The sequence below is a fragment of the Leucoraja erinacea genome, chromosome 4, assembly GCF_028641065.1.
Source record: "Leucoraja erinacea ecotype New England chromosome 4, Leri_hhj_1, whole genome shotgun sequence".
In the NCBI taxonomy this organism is placed as follows: Eukaryota; Metazoa; Chordata; class Chondrichthyes; order Rajiformes; family Rajidae; genus Leucoraja; species Leucoraja erinaceus.
The window spans coordinates 100,416,956-100,430,639 of record NC_073380.1 but is presented as its reverse complement, the minus strand read 5'-3'; the positions used below and the strand labels follow the sequence as shown (position 1 = coordinate 100,430,639).

The following is a 13,684-nucleotide window of genomic DNA, read 5'->3' as shown; positions in this document are numbered from 1 at the left end:
CAGTTGGACCCATCTTGTAGAAATTATAATACATACAGGTGAAAAGAAACCCATAAATACAATACCTATGGGATCCATAAGAAATCAGAGTAAGAGTGGTCTATATGACCTGTCAAACCTGATCCACCAACAAATATGGTCATGGCTGATCATCTATAAAAACTCAATTTTCCTAATCATCCCTTTATTTCTTGATGATATTAATGGCCAAGAGTTCATCATTTTCAGTCTTAAATAAACTCAATGATTCTCTGTCCGGAATAAATGACTATTAAACGACCAGAAGCACAAGTAGGAAATTCAGTCTAACCGTGAGATTGAAGGTTGGCCTAACTTGCAGGATTTGTTCCTATCTCTAAAATCAACAATTAACAGTCAAATGAATCGGCATCTCAAAGGGATCATTCTCAGAAATACTTGTAGCCCCCGTGACATCTTTGTAATCCAACCAGACTTTATAAAGTCAATCTACTTGGGGCGTAACAGAATCAAAATAATCTACTGGCTCATCTACGACTTAATTTGAAGAGTAGAATACATAATATCCTCTACAACATAAATCATCTTTGAGAACCAGCAAATCTTTCAGGAAAATCCAACAGAGGTAACCTTTCCATTTTTTCATAATGCAATTCAAGGTATCATGAAGGATGAGTGAGAATTAAGAATCTTGCCTCCCTTTATGGTTGTAAGAGGCAGTCACTGTAACTAAATAAATGTACCCTCATGTAGATTCTTCAATTGGTGCACAAACACCAGTAACAGCCAGTTATTTAACACCTTTAACGGTTTGTCACTTTATGGACTGCAGATGTAAAACAGACACATCACCTGGAAATAAGATGATAAGATGATGAGAGGGATAGACAGAGTTGACGTGGATAAGCTTTTTCCATTGAGAGTAGGGACGATTCAAACAAGAGGACATGACTTGAGAATGAAGGGACAGATGTTTATGGGTAACATGAGGGGGAACTTCTTTACTCAGAGAGTGGTAGCTGTGTGGAATGAGCTTCCAGTGGAAGTGGTGGAGGCAGGTTCGATTTTATCATTTAAAAATAAATTGGATAGGTATATGGATGAGAAAGGAATGGAGGGTTAATGCCCCTGTCCCACTTAGGAAACCTGAACGGAAGCCTCTGGAGACTTTGCGCCCCACCCAAGGTTTCCGTGCGGTTCCCGGAGGTTTTTGTCAGTCTCCCTACCTGCTTCCACTACCTGCAACCTCCGGCAACCACCTACAACCTCCGGAAACCGCACGGAAACCTTGGGTGGGGCGCAAAGTCTCCAGAGGTTTTCGTTCAGGTTTCCTAAGTGGGACAGGGGTTATGGTCTGAGTGCAGGTAGATGGGACTAGCGGGAAAATAAGTGTTCGGTACGGACTTGAAGGGCCGAGATGGCCTGTTTTCCGTGCTGTAATTGTTATATGGTTATATGGTTAAGAAGGGCGACCACCAGCTGAATCAAAGAGACGAATTTAAAAGATGAAGTGGTTTGAAAGCAATAGAAGGAATTGTTTGTGTTTGAGCCAAGCAGTTACAAGCTCTGTCACCAGTAGCAGGAAGCAAGGAATGGAATGTCCAAATGGCCACAGCCAAAGAAATAATGTATATATAAGGCTGGAGCAGAATGTAGACAGATGATAAACTCCACCATTCAGCAGTTTGCTTTCTCCGTTTTAGAATTCAAGTGCCCCACAAAGTTCAAGATTATGATTTTAATAAAATTGATGAGAATAATGTAAATAGAATTGCCCTGAGGTCTAGCCAGTTTTCATGAAAGTAAAATGTTGTTTGCTCCTTTCTGGCAGCTGCTGAGTATTCTATATACGTATTACAGCCACTAGTTATCAGATTTATCAGTTGCTTCAGGCGTCACAAGATTATCACGCGTGCAGATTGAAAATGCAGCCACTTTCTGTAAACCGACAGTTCCCACCCCCTACGCCTTGAGAAGGTGAAACTCCTTCCCTTTATCACTGATTGTATAACTTGATATTGTACGGTGCTGTGCATTTTACATGACTGTAGGGCATTCAAGATTTTAATATAATTCACACCATATAGCACCATGTCCATGAAAAAGACTCTAACGGGAATCTGAAGTGCGGGGAGGGGTGGCGTTGGAGGTGTGTGGGGCAGGGGTGGTGTGGGGAGGGTGGGTGGTGTGGTGTGGAGGAGAGGGGTGAGGTAGGGGTAAGACAAGGGGAGCGGTAAAGGGGAGGGTGTGTGTGTGGGGGGAAGGGCTGTGTGAGAGGGGGGGGGGGAGGGGGGAGCGGGGGGGGAGATGGGGTGGGGGGGGAGGTGTGTTTGGGGGGAGGGGGTGTGTGGGGGGGAGGGACTCCACTCAGTGGCCGCGGCACCACACAGCGCCTCCCAGCTCCACTCAGCGGCTTGCCCGACTCCACAAAGTGGCTTCCCCCGACTCTACACAGCGGCTTCCCCCGACTACACATGGCTTGTGGACTCAGCCCTACCTCCGGGATTTATTCTCCTCGCCCGGAAGGGGCGTTACTTTCTTGGTGACTGACAGGCGAGAAGACCAATCTGCTCACAATTTTTTAAACCTTCATAACTTTTGTAATATTCCACCGATCGGAACAAATCTTGGTGCCCTTGGAGCAGAGGAGAACAGTGAGTAAGGTGGCAAAAACATTCTAACGATATAGGGTACTGTTTTTACACAATTTATATTTTAAAAGCAAACCGGAAGTGGTCAAGATGAAAGTTTTAGTAATGGTGTAGATATAACAATATTATATTATTATAATATTGCAAGTAATGATATCTAAATCTTTTAAGAGACAACTGTTTACCCGCCTTTGCTCTCATGTCACGGCTGAAGGACTTTTTCACACAGAGAGTTGTGAGTCTGTGGATTTCTCTGCCTCAGAGGGCGGTGGAGGCCGGTTCTCTGGAAACTTTCAAGAGAGAGCTAGATAGGGCTCTTAAAGATAGCGGAGTCAGGGGATGTGGGGAGAAGGCAGGATCGGAGAACTGATTGGGGATGATCAGCCATGATCACATTGAATGGCGGGTGCTGGCTCGAAGGGCCAAATGGCCTACCCCTGCACCTATTGTCAAACATCTACTGGGCTGGATAGTGGCACAGTGGTAGAGTCACTGCTTTACAGCACCAGAGACCCAATTTTGATCCTGACTGCAGGTGCTGTCTGTCTGGAGTTTTTACATTCTCCCTGTGACTGCGTGGGTTTTCTCCGAGTGCTCCAATTTCCTCCCATACCCCAAAGACGTACAGGTTTGTAGGCTAAATTGCTTTGGTAAAATTACAAGTCATCCCCAATGTGTAGGATAGTGCAGGGATCGCTGGACAACGTGGATTCAGTGATCTGAAGGATCTGTTTCCACTCTGTATCTCTAATGTAAATTCTAAATCTGGATGCTGCAAGATTCCTTCTAGTGGGACATGTTCTCTCTTCTTGATGACAAACTGATGTATGAGTAAACCTAAAACAATTTTATTTTGTGATAATGTGCAGAGAACAAATCATCTGTGACATTGACTGTTTTGAAACGCATTCCACATTCCAAATGTAGCTCCAATTACAATTTATAAAGGTGAAAACCCTCTTAGAAGGATTCCGGTGTGGTGGATCAGTAAGTGAGACCGTTTTAAGCACACCAGCACTGAATAAATCAATGGATTGTTATTATATGAATCACAGGGCAAAGAATGTATAAATAATATTGATGGTTTATGTGGAGATAAAGTGCATTAATATTAATACTTTTCTTCCACACTCCTCACTGTGGCAAAATATACAAAACGTCTCTGTAACAAGCCACAAAGCTGGATTTTCCAGCAAAAGCTAGGCCATGTTGCAATAAATAAAGTGTTGTCGAGAATCTGTCTGTGAGTTAATTATGTACGAATATCTACTATTGTTTGAGTCACTCTCAAGAAAAATCATTAGCTCACGAGTGCTAATCCCTGTACGGAACAGAGAGACCATGTTTCTTATGCACTAACGCCAGGTGAAATATAGCAGATGCGTAATTCAAAAAATGTATTAAAAGCTTGTCATCATGCAAACAAAATTAGCCCCAGACAATATTCATAACATTTTCACCAGGGTCTATTTTGTATTTTCTACATCTACCTTAGTGTTCATTATTATGGCATCAAGAACCATAACAGAGAAGGTAAAACATCCCACAGCCGCTCTTTGTTAGACATTGAAAAGTTGTGATTTAAAATTAATTTTTAAATCAGTAAATAGTTGAAGAAACTGTAAGGATAGTGATTCGTAGTATGGCCAATCCAATCATGCGTGCCCTCATCTCTATTTATTTAAAGTGATTTTTGTAGTTCCACAAATGCAAACAGCATGCGCTGGCAACTCATCATGTGATGTCATGAGGTGGACAAAAATGCTGGAGAAACTCAGCAGGTGAGGCAGCATCTATGGAAGAAGGAAATAGGCAACGTTTCAGTCTGAAGAAGGGTTTCGACCCGAAACGTTGCCTGTTTCCTTTACTCCATAGATGCTGAGTTTTTCCAGCATTTTTGTCTACCTTCGATTTTCCAGCATCTGCAGTTCCTTCTTAAACATGTGATGTCATGATATGCCAGGTCAGATTGTCCCGAGTCAGGTATTCACCATGACAAATGCATGGTTACCAATTAGGGCCATTTAGACTTGTCTCATGTGGTTTGTGGCCTTGTATGTTATGGCAGAACAGTGCTCATTCAGGTTCAGCTTAAATGTAATGAGTATTCCTGCTTTACCAACCCTTTCAAGCAATGAGCCCTGGTGACCTATATTCATTTGGGGGTGAAAAAACCTCCCCAACATCTTTTTTTAGTTTAGTTTAGAGATACAGCTTGAAACACACCTTTTGGCCCACCGAGCCCGTGTCTAACAGCGATCCCCATACACTAATATTATACTACAAACACCATAGACAACTTACAATTTTACCTTAGCCAGATAACCTACTAACCCGTATGTCTTTGGCGTGTGGGAGGAAACCAGAGCACCTGGAGATAATCCATGCAGGTCACGGCAAGAACATACAAATTTCATACCGACAGCACCCGTGGTCAGGATCAAGCCCAGGTCTCTGGCGCTGTAAAGCAGCAACTCTACTGCTGCACCACCATGTCATCCTAACCTCCCTCTAATCCATCAAATGGCTAATGGAATCAACGGATATTGGGAAAAAGCAGGAACGGTGTATTGTTTTTGGATGATCAGCCATGATCATATTGAATGGCAGTGCTGGCTTGAAGGTCCGAATGACCTACTCCTGCACCTATTTTCTATGTTTCGATGTTAGTTGACCTCCCTGCTAAGGAAAATAGGCCATTTCCTATTCATTTCACTGTATTCTCTCAAAACCATAAACGCCTTAATTAAATCTTCCCTCAATCTTTTCTGTTCCAAAGAAAAGCATCTCAGACAACCAATCTGATTTTTTATAATAAGCATCTTCATCCCAAGCAACATCTCATAAGTTTTCTCTGTAACATTTCTGTGGTCATCAAGTTCTTCCTGTGTTACTGTGACTATTCTATACTGACTAGGTCAGTTCGGAGTGAAATCTGTGGTCTGATTTTGATAAATCTTGGGAAAACAAAATTGGGAAAAAGCACTGAGTTGAGTCAATGTTGAGTCAATTTCGAAGGCTCAGTTTAACAAATGTTTGCGCAGTGCAAAGGTAAGAAAGATCAGAGGGGATGGGGAAATAGGTTGAGGCACAAATTAAGCATAATTTAAGAAAATGTAGATCCGTGTCACTCATTGCTATGAGTCATACCGTAGCTCCACCCACTGGTTTAATAGAAAGCCCTTTTCCCTTTCTTTCCCAGTCTTGAGCTGTATGTTAAGATGAAGTTACCAATGCTGTATTGCTAATAAAAGTCTTTGGATCCTAATCACTGTGCGTGTGTTAGGACAATCCAACAAGGACCTGTTCCTACTTGGATACATCAATTGACATGCATCAGCAAAATGGAGCTCTTAGATAGTGGACATTTGGGCCCCGAAATTTGGCTGCATTGGTTGAGGTGCAACTCTGTGACTATAACCATTTTATACAGAGTTTTACGGCCAGTCCACAAAGCTGGTTAATATTTTCAATCATATCTATATTGAAGACACAATTTCTGCATCATCATGTCACACACCCAGTATCAATGCTCCTTTACAACGATGCTGGTGAAATTTGTCCACGGGTTTCTAAGTCATGCCATGTCCTTGGTTTCTCGCAGAACAATGAGGATCCATCGTACTGCCTTTTTTCAACAGCATGATATAATAGACGCCTTTCTAAGCAGGACACAGCTTAGTGCTGACATCTCACACCATGTACGTTCCCATTGGTTTATTTTTTTACTTTTTGTCTTCTCCCTGAATTTATGATTCCTAAATGAGTTAAATCCCTAATCCTGACCTCAGTCGTTCCTCGCACCCTTCCAATCTGAATTCATCCCCTCGGTCTCAGACACACAATCATCAGAGATCTACTCCCGAGATCAGCCCTTCCCAAATAAGGCTCTGATCTAGAAGAAAAAAAACATCCATCAAAGCAACAGCACCACCCTCAACCCAATGAGTACCCTTCCCCAACAACCTTCAAACCCAAAGCTCTGGACCCCAGCAAACTGCACTGCACAGTGTGTCATGGGGAAGGGGTTAGCCCCATTCAGTAGTATTTGATACAATAGATACTGTGCCCTCCATAATGTATGGGGCAAAGACCCATCAGTTACAGTATTTATTTGCCTCTGTACTCCACCATTTGAGATTTGTAATAGAAAAAATCACATGTGGTTAAAATGCACATTGTCAGATTTTAATAAAGGCTATTTTTAAACATTTTGGTTTCACCATGTAGAAATTACAGCAGTTTTTATACATAGTCCCCCCATTTCAGGACACCTTGATATTTGGGACACAGCAATGTCATGTAAATGAAAGTTGTCATGTTTAGTATTTTGTTGCATATCCTTTGCTTGCAATAACTGCTTGAAGTCTGCGATTCAGGGACATCACCAGTTGCTGGGATTCTTCTCTGGTGATGCTCTGCCAGGCCTGTATTGCAGCCATCTTTAGTTTGTGCTTGTTTTGGGGGCTAGTCACTTTCAATTTTCTCTTCAGCATATAAAAGGCATGCTCATTGGGTTCAGATCGGGTAATTGACTTGGCCACTCAATAATTGACCATTTGTTAGCTTTGAAAAACTGCTTTGGTGCTTTAGCAGTATGTTTGGGATCATTGTCTTGCTGTAGAATGAACTGCCGGCCAATGAGTTTTGAGTTATTTGTTTGAACTTGAGCAGAGGATGTGTCAATACACTTCAGAATTCATTATGCTGCTACCATCAACAGTTGTATCATCAATGAAGATAAGTGAGCCAGTACCTTCAGCAGCCATACATGCCCAGGCCATAACACCCCCACCACCGTATTTCACAGATGAAGTGGTATGCTTTGGATCTTGGGCAGTTCCTTCTCTCTTCCACACTTTGCTCTTGCCATCGCTCTGATATAAGTTAATCTTTATCTCATCTATCCACAAGACCATTTTCCAGAACTGTGGTTGCTCTTTTAAGTTCTTCTTGGCAAACTGTAACCTGGCCATCCTATTTTTGCGGCTAACCTGTGGTTTGCATCTTGCAGTGTAGCCTCTGTATTTCTGTTCATGAAGTCTTCTGTGGACAGTGGTCATTGACAAATTCACACCCGACTCCCGAAGAGTGTTTCTGATCTGTCAGTCAGGTATTTGGGGATTTTTCTTTATTATAGAGAGAATTCTTCTGTCATCAGCTGTGGAGGTCTTCCTTGGCCTGCCAGTGCCCTTGCGATTAGTAAGCTCACCAGTGCTCTCTTTCTTCTTAATGATGTTCCAAACAGTTGATTTTGGTCAGCCCAGGGTTTGGCTGATGTCTGTAACAGGTTTATTCCTGTTTCTAAGTCTCATAATGGCTTCTTTGACTTTCATTGGCACAACTTTGGTCCTCATGTGGATAAACAGCAATAAAAGTTTACAAAGGTGATGGAAAGACTGGAGGGAAGACTAGGTGCTGAGAGCTCTCTTATACCTGCATGAAGGAGGCAATTAAACACACCCGAGCAATTACAAACATCTGTAAAGACATGTGTCCCAAACATTATGGTGCACTGAAATGGGGAGACTATGTATAAACACAGCTGTAATTTCTACATAGTGGAACCAAAATGTTGAAAAATGGCCTTAATTAAAATCTGACAATGTGCACTTTAATCACATGTGATTTTTTCTATTACAAATCTCAACTTGTGGAGTACAGAGGCAGATAAATAAATGATGGGTCTTTGTGCCAAATATTATTGAGGGCACTGTACTTATCATACCCCAGTCCCCTCCTTCCCTGCCCATTTCTGATTCCAATGCGTTTCGAGATCAACATTAAGAATAATCATTTTATCCAAACAAATTATACAGTTATCCAATGCAAATGATAGATCAGTCGGTTGAACATTGAGGTACATTGGACAAAGGGTTTATGTACTTCTCTTTCCACGACTACGCTCTGTGGCATCATGGCAGCATTATTTTGAAAACTGATCAAGAAATATTAATCATAAAGCTTCCTGATTGTGACACATAGCTGAACCAAGTCGCTCAGTTGTCTGCTTATTAAACAGAAATATGGTGCATCCTGCAGCCCTCACCATACAGTCCTAAACTAAATAACAACAGTAACATTATTATTAAATCTTTCACCTACTCTCTTTCCTTCTGAAGTATTTTCTGTGACTCATCCAGCCGAAGTTGTAGAGCCATGGTTTTCATGGAGTCATCTTCAAATGGTGGCATTGTATCTTCCAGACGATGCTTGGATCTTTCAGAAGGGGTGGTAGAATTACACAAACTCAAAATGGCGGAAGACTCCAGACTTTGTCCCCCTCCATTCTGCTTATCTCTCAGTATATTTTCAATTATATCGATATCCTGGGAACAAACCACAAGAAATGTTTACAGTTAAAATAATCACAATATAAATAATAGAGAGAACGTTTTTTTTTTCTGTACCAATTTTACTGGAATACTTCCCAATGGTTAAAAAGGAACTTTTCCAAAATCTGTCTCCATTTAATATCAAGAAATAACTTTAGAAAGGGCAGGTGTGTCAAATATTTGAAGGATATTGTCAGATCTTTGAGAATCATTACCAGCATTTCAGCCTGTGAAACGTTTAGGCATTCAAAAGGCTTATTAGATTACATGTTTAAGAAGGAACTGCAGATGCTGGAAAAATCGAAGGTAGATAAAAAATGCTGGAGAAACTCAGCGGGTGAGGCAGCATCTATGGAGCGAAAGAAAAGATGACGTTTCGGGTCGTGACCTTTCTTCAAACCAGTTAGATGTTAGTCCTTTGTCAATTATATGTTAGTCTTTTGTCAATTAAAATGTCAGTCAGACATTTTTTTTGAAATCTATTTGGACCATTGCCTGGTGTTCTTTACAAGACGTGAACAGAGAGTTTTTCCCAAAACAAATGAACTTTATATCACAAAGTGCAATGTAGATTGTCAGCTTTAGAAATCTGCATAGGATTCAGAAAACTGTGGTTCTTCTAGGAAGCTGTTTCTTTGACACTTTGCAGAGTCTCAGCCTTTGCCAGCTTGGCGCCTACACTGTAAGTCAGTCAAGAATACAAATAAATAGACAGTGCTACTCTAATAAATTAATTTTAAAAATCTAATTCAAGAAATAATAGAAAAATAACTTTTTTTAGCAAAAGAAATTCCAATCTGTTTTGAATGCATGACATGCCCTTCTGTTTAATTATGCCCACTGTTTGAATATTATATTCTTGCTCTAGAAAACATTGCACAAAATTTCGAATTATATTACACAGCCCTGACTTTTAAATTGTCTTCAGATCCTAAGGCAGATGGAAACATTTTTCCCAATCTGACCTTCCAATTTCCTTAAGATCTTACAACAAAGGGAGTAATTGGTATAAGCCATCAACATGTGGGGAGTATAATAGTACTGTTACTACATTCAATGATTTAATTAACTACTCACAATATTACTTCAACGAAGAATTAAATCACGTTGGGTCCAAAACCACAATGTAATTCAACTTAGTTAAGTTCTCAGCTGTGACCACGAGATCCAGACCTCAGGGTCACGCACAATGAGCTGCACTGCTGTAACCTGTGCAGGGGACTGACTGCTTTATGAGAAATAGCTGAAATAGAAAAAAGGAATATGCTCCCACATGCACTGAAATGCAGAGATGTTAATGGGACAGATAAGAAGGAGACAAGATGTTGTGCGCGGAAGGGAGCCACAGGGACTCTCCCAGGCTTCTGTCTAGTGTTCCTGACAGGTAGTTGGTTGGGAGATCAGAGGGAAACCCTTGTTTGCTTGGCCTAGAACAGCATGTACTTTGGGAAAGCTCTCAATTCTGACATATTCTACTTTCTTACTATCTCCCTCTGCACTTGGGGTAAAGTACATAAAGTGTTCCAAACTTAGAGTGTAGAGCTATGGTGACCTATCTGGTACAATAGTGAGCAGCATTCTGTCAGATGTGACATACATCCGCAGCAGCAGTCTGGAACAATTGTGCAGCACAGGAGCAGTGAGACCAGTGCAAGAGGTTTCTCAGCCTGCATTTCAAGTCACAAGAGACCACAGATCTTAGTGCAGACCCTCTTGGTGAAGTAAAGTCTGCATCAATTTTGTCCCTGAGAGAGGTTTCTGTAAAGGTGTGGGAGGATAATATGATTAATGATAATCCTAATGGGCCTGTTTCACTTAAGCGATTTTTCAGCGGGCACCCGGTGACTGTCAAGTTTCCGGCAGTCGCGGGGACTGGAAAACCGGGGACTGGACAGACAGACAGACAGACAGACAGACAGACAGACAGACAGACACACACACCACAAAGGCGGGGGTCAGGGCAAGTGGGGGAGCGCTGTCTGAAATTCACACGGTGCAAAGCCAAGGTGATACACAACAGGAAGGTTAGCGCTGTAATTAAGACGGCTAGCACAGTGTATGGTCAGTCCTTTGAAAGAGGGGATAAGGGGGAGAAGGAGTGAAGACAACTTTTAAGAAGCCAGACAACTTTTAATAAGCCAGAGATACACAGATGTGAAGTTCGGCGGACATTTAACATTACCGGTCGGTTATCCTTGGTTCTGAAAACTCCTGCTTACGTTTTTTCCCCCCAATGTGCCAATGAAAATGACCGGTCTGCAAAGGCGATTAACTAAAACTACCTTCGACCACCTCGACTACCCATAACAGATCTATATACCACTGTATATTTTGACAGCATTATTCACCGTCCATGGCCCAGGCAATTTTGGGTTAACCTGCAAACCTACTAACCAACACATCTTTAATTAGATCCAAGTTATGTAGATGTATCACAAACAGCAGAGGTTTCAGCACAGATCCTCGGGGATTTCCACTGGTCACAGACCACCAGCTGGAATAGGATTCATCCCACTTGGCACAATGCTACATGCTGCGCCAATACCAGTATTTTATTTTCCACACCAACAAGAAGGAGAAAGGTTATCCAATCGCCAATACGCCAATTTTGTGTAACCATCTATACTTCCCCATATGCGTTATTAGAGTTTCAGCTACTGTATTGTTTAACCACCATGTATCCACGTATATTTAAATTACTGTGCAGAAGTCTGGGGCAATAACTATAAAAGTTCGCTACATTCATTAACTATTCTGCAAAAAAGAGCAACACGTATTATTCACAATGCCAGGTATCTGGGTCACACTAATCCATTATTCTTACAGTCAAAATTATTAAAATTAGAAGATTTGGTTGCATTTAAAACAGCACAGATAATGTTTAGGGCCAAAAATAAAAACTTACCTGGAAATATACAAAAATTATTCAATGAGCGAGTGGGGGGGTTATAATTTAAGAAGAATATTTAATTTTAAGGTAGAAAGAGTCCGCACGATCAGAAAAACCTTTTTGTATTTCGGTCTGTGGAGTAGGATTGTGGAACAGTTTGAATGTGGAGTTAAAGCAATGTCCAAATATGAACCAGTTCAAAATGACATACAAAAAACTTTTTTTCACAAGGTACAGGGATGAAGGGGATGGTTGACAAACAGGGGTTAATGTTTATTTATTATTTTATTTATTATTTATTTATGTTTTTTGGTTACTTCATACATATTACTTGTATGTGTATATCAGTTTGTGTATATATATGTCTGTATACATCTCTAAAAATTGTCTAGGGTATTATTATTATTATTAATCAATTAATTAATTAATTAATTAATATGGAAGAAGGGTTTAGGGAGAAGGGGTGAGATTAAATAAGTTATTCTTCTTCTCACTCCTTTTCGAGCTTGTAAAGAAAAAGTGTTGGACATTTAAATTTTGCTTTATGCTTTTCATTGCTTTGCAAATATTGCCTGGAATGTCCAATTGTTTGACTACTTCGATTTTGTTGTTGTTATTTATTCCTTTTTATGTCTTCACTTGTTCGGAACAAATAAACAAATAAATAAATAAATAAATAAATAGATGATTTATTTTGTTTCTACAAGGAAAGATGTATGTTGGTTATTCCCTACTAACCAATTGTAGTGCTATTATGAGATTTATATTACCAAGAGCTTGCTTACATATTTCAGTCTGAGTAGTTGCTAGTCACTGTAATGACCTGCAGACCAATGCTGCAAGGGTACTTTAATAACTATGCGTTGTACCTTGACCTGTGTACGACTCGACTCATTACACTAACCCCTCCAACCTTGGTTCTTGGTTTCCTGGTCCTCCAAAAATATTCCAAATGGAATTTAAACTGGAAGTGGCGGAGGGTGGACTTAAGCAAAAAAGGGTTCTTGTAGAAAAAGAGGCACCTTAAATTTAGTTGCATCTAGTTGGGTAACTATGGTAGGGTGAAGACTAGTCCATGCTTTAATTGTGCGGGGGAAGAACGAATTGCTGTACACATCTGTCTTGGTAGCCCGTATCTCAAATTCCTCATAAGACAACCTGTACATTCTAGTTTCAGCTCGAAACGTTGCCTATTTCCTTCGCTCCACAGATTCTGCTGCACCCGCTGAGTTTCTCCAGCACTTTTGTCTACCTTCGATTTTCCAGCATCTGCAGTTTCTTCTTAAACATTCTAGATATCAGTTCAATCAACCTTCTCTCAATCATTTACATTCTTACTAAAATATGGAGATCAGACACTACACGGGTTTTCACATGACTCAGCAATCTGTGTAACCAAAGCATTATCTTCCAAGTTAAATATTCAATTTTCATTGCAATAAAACAATAATATTCTGTTAGCTTTGCTGATTGTTTACTAGACCTGTATAATAGTTATTCATAAAACATACATGAGGTCACCCAGAACACCCTGCATCTCAGAGTTTTAGAGTCTCATACTATTTGGAAATTATTTATATTGTTTGCTCAATAGACAATTAATTGTTACCAGCCTCATATTCCACTTGCCTCCTTATATCATCTTATCTTACTTACTCTGCAACCTATTGTTGTGGCTTTAACAAATTTAGCAACTATACTGTCAGTTCCTCCATCCAAACCATTTGTAAAAACGTTTTATATTGTAAAACGTTGAGGGCCAGCAGCAATCCCGATTCCTTACATCAGGCCAACCAGAAGTCCCACCTGGTGCTTCCTGTTAGCCCACC

General features: G+C 40.6%; 1 protein-coding gene across 1 annotated transcript in view; it reads right to left on the bottom strand.

The window, feature by feature from the left end:
• Positions 1-13,684, bottom strand: part of LOC129696734 (coiled-coil domain-containing protein 102A-like) — a 466,367-nt gene that overhangs the window by 421,141 nt on the left and 31,542 nt on the right. Inside the window, exon 3 of the mRNA XM_055634868.1 lies at positions 8,736-8,959. Within this exon, the coding sequence (XP_055490843.1) occupies positions 8,736-8,959 (224 nt within the window). The remainder of the gene's footprint in view (positions 1-8,735; positions 8,960-13,684) is intronic.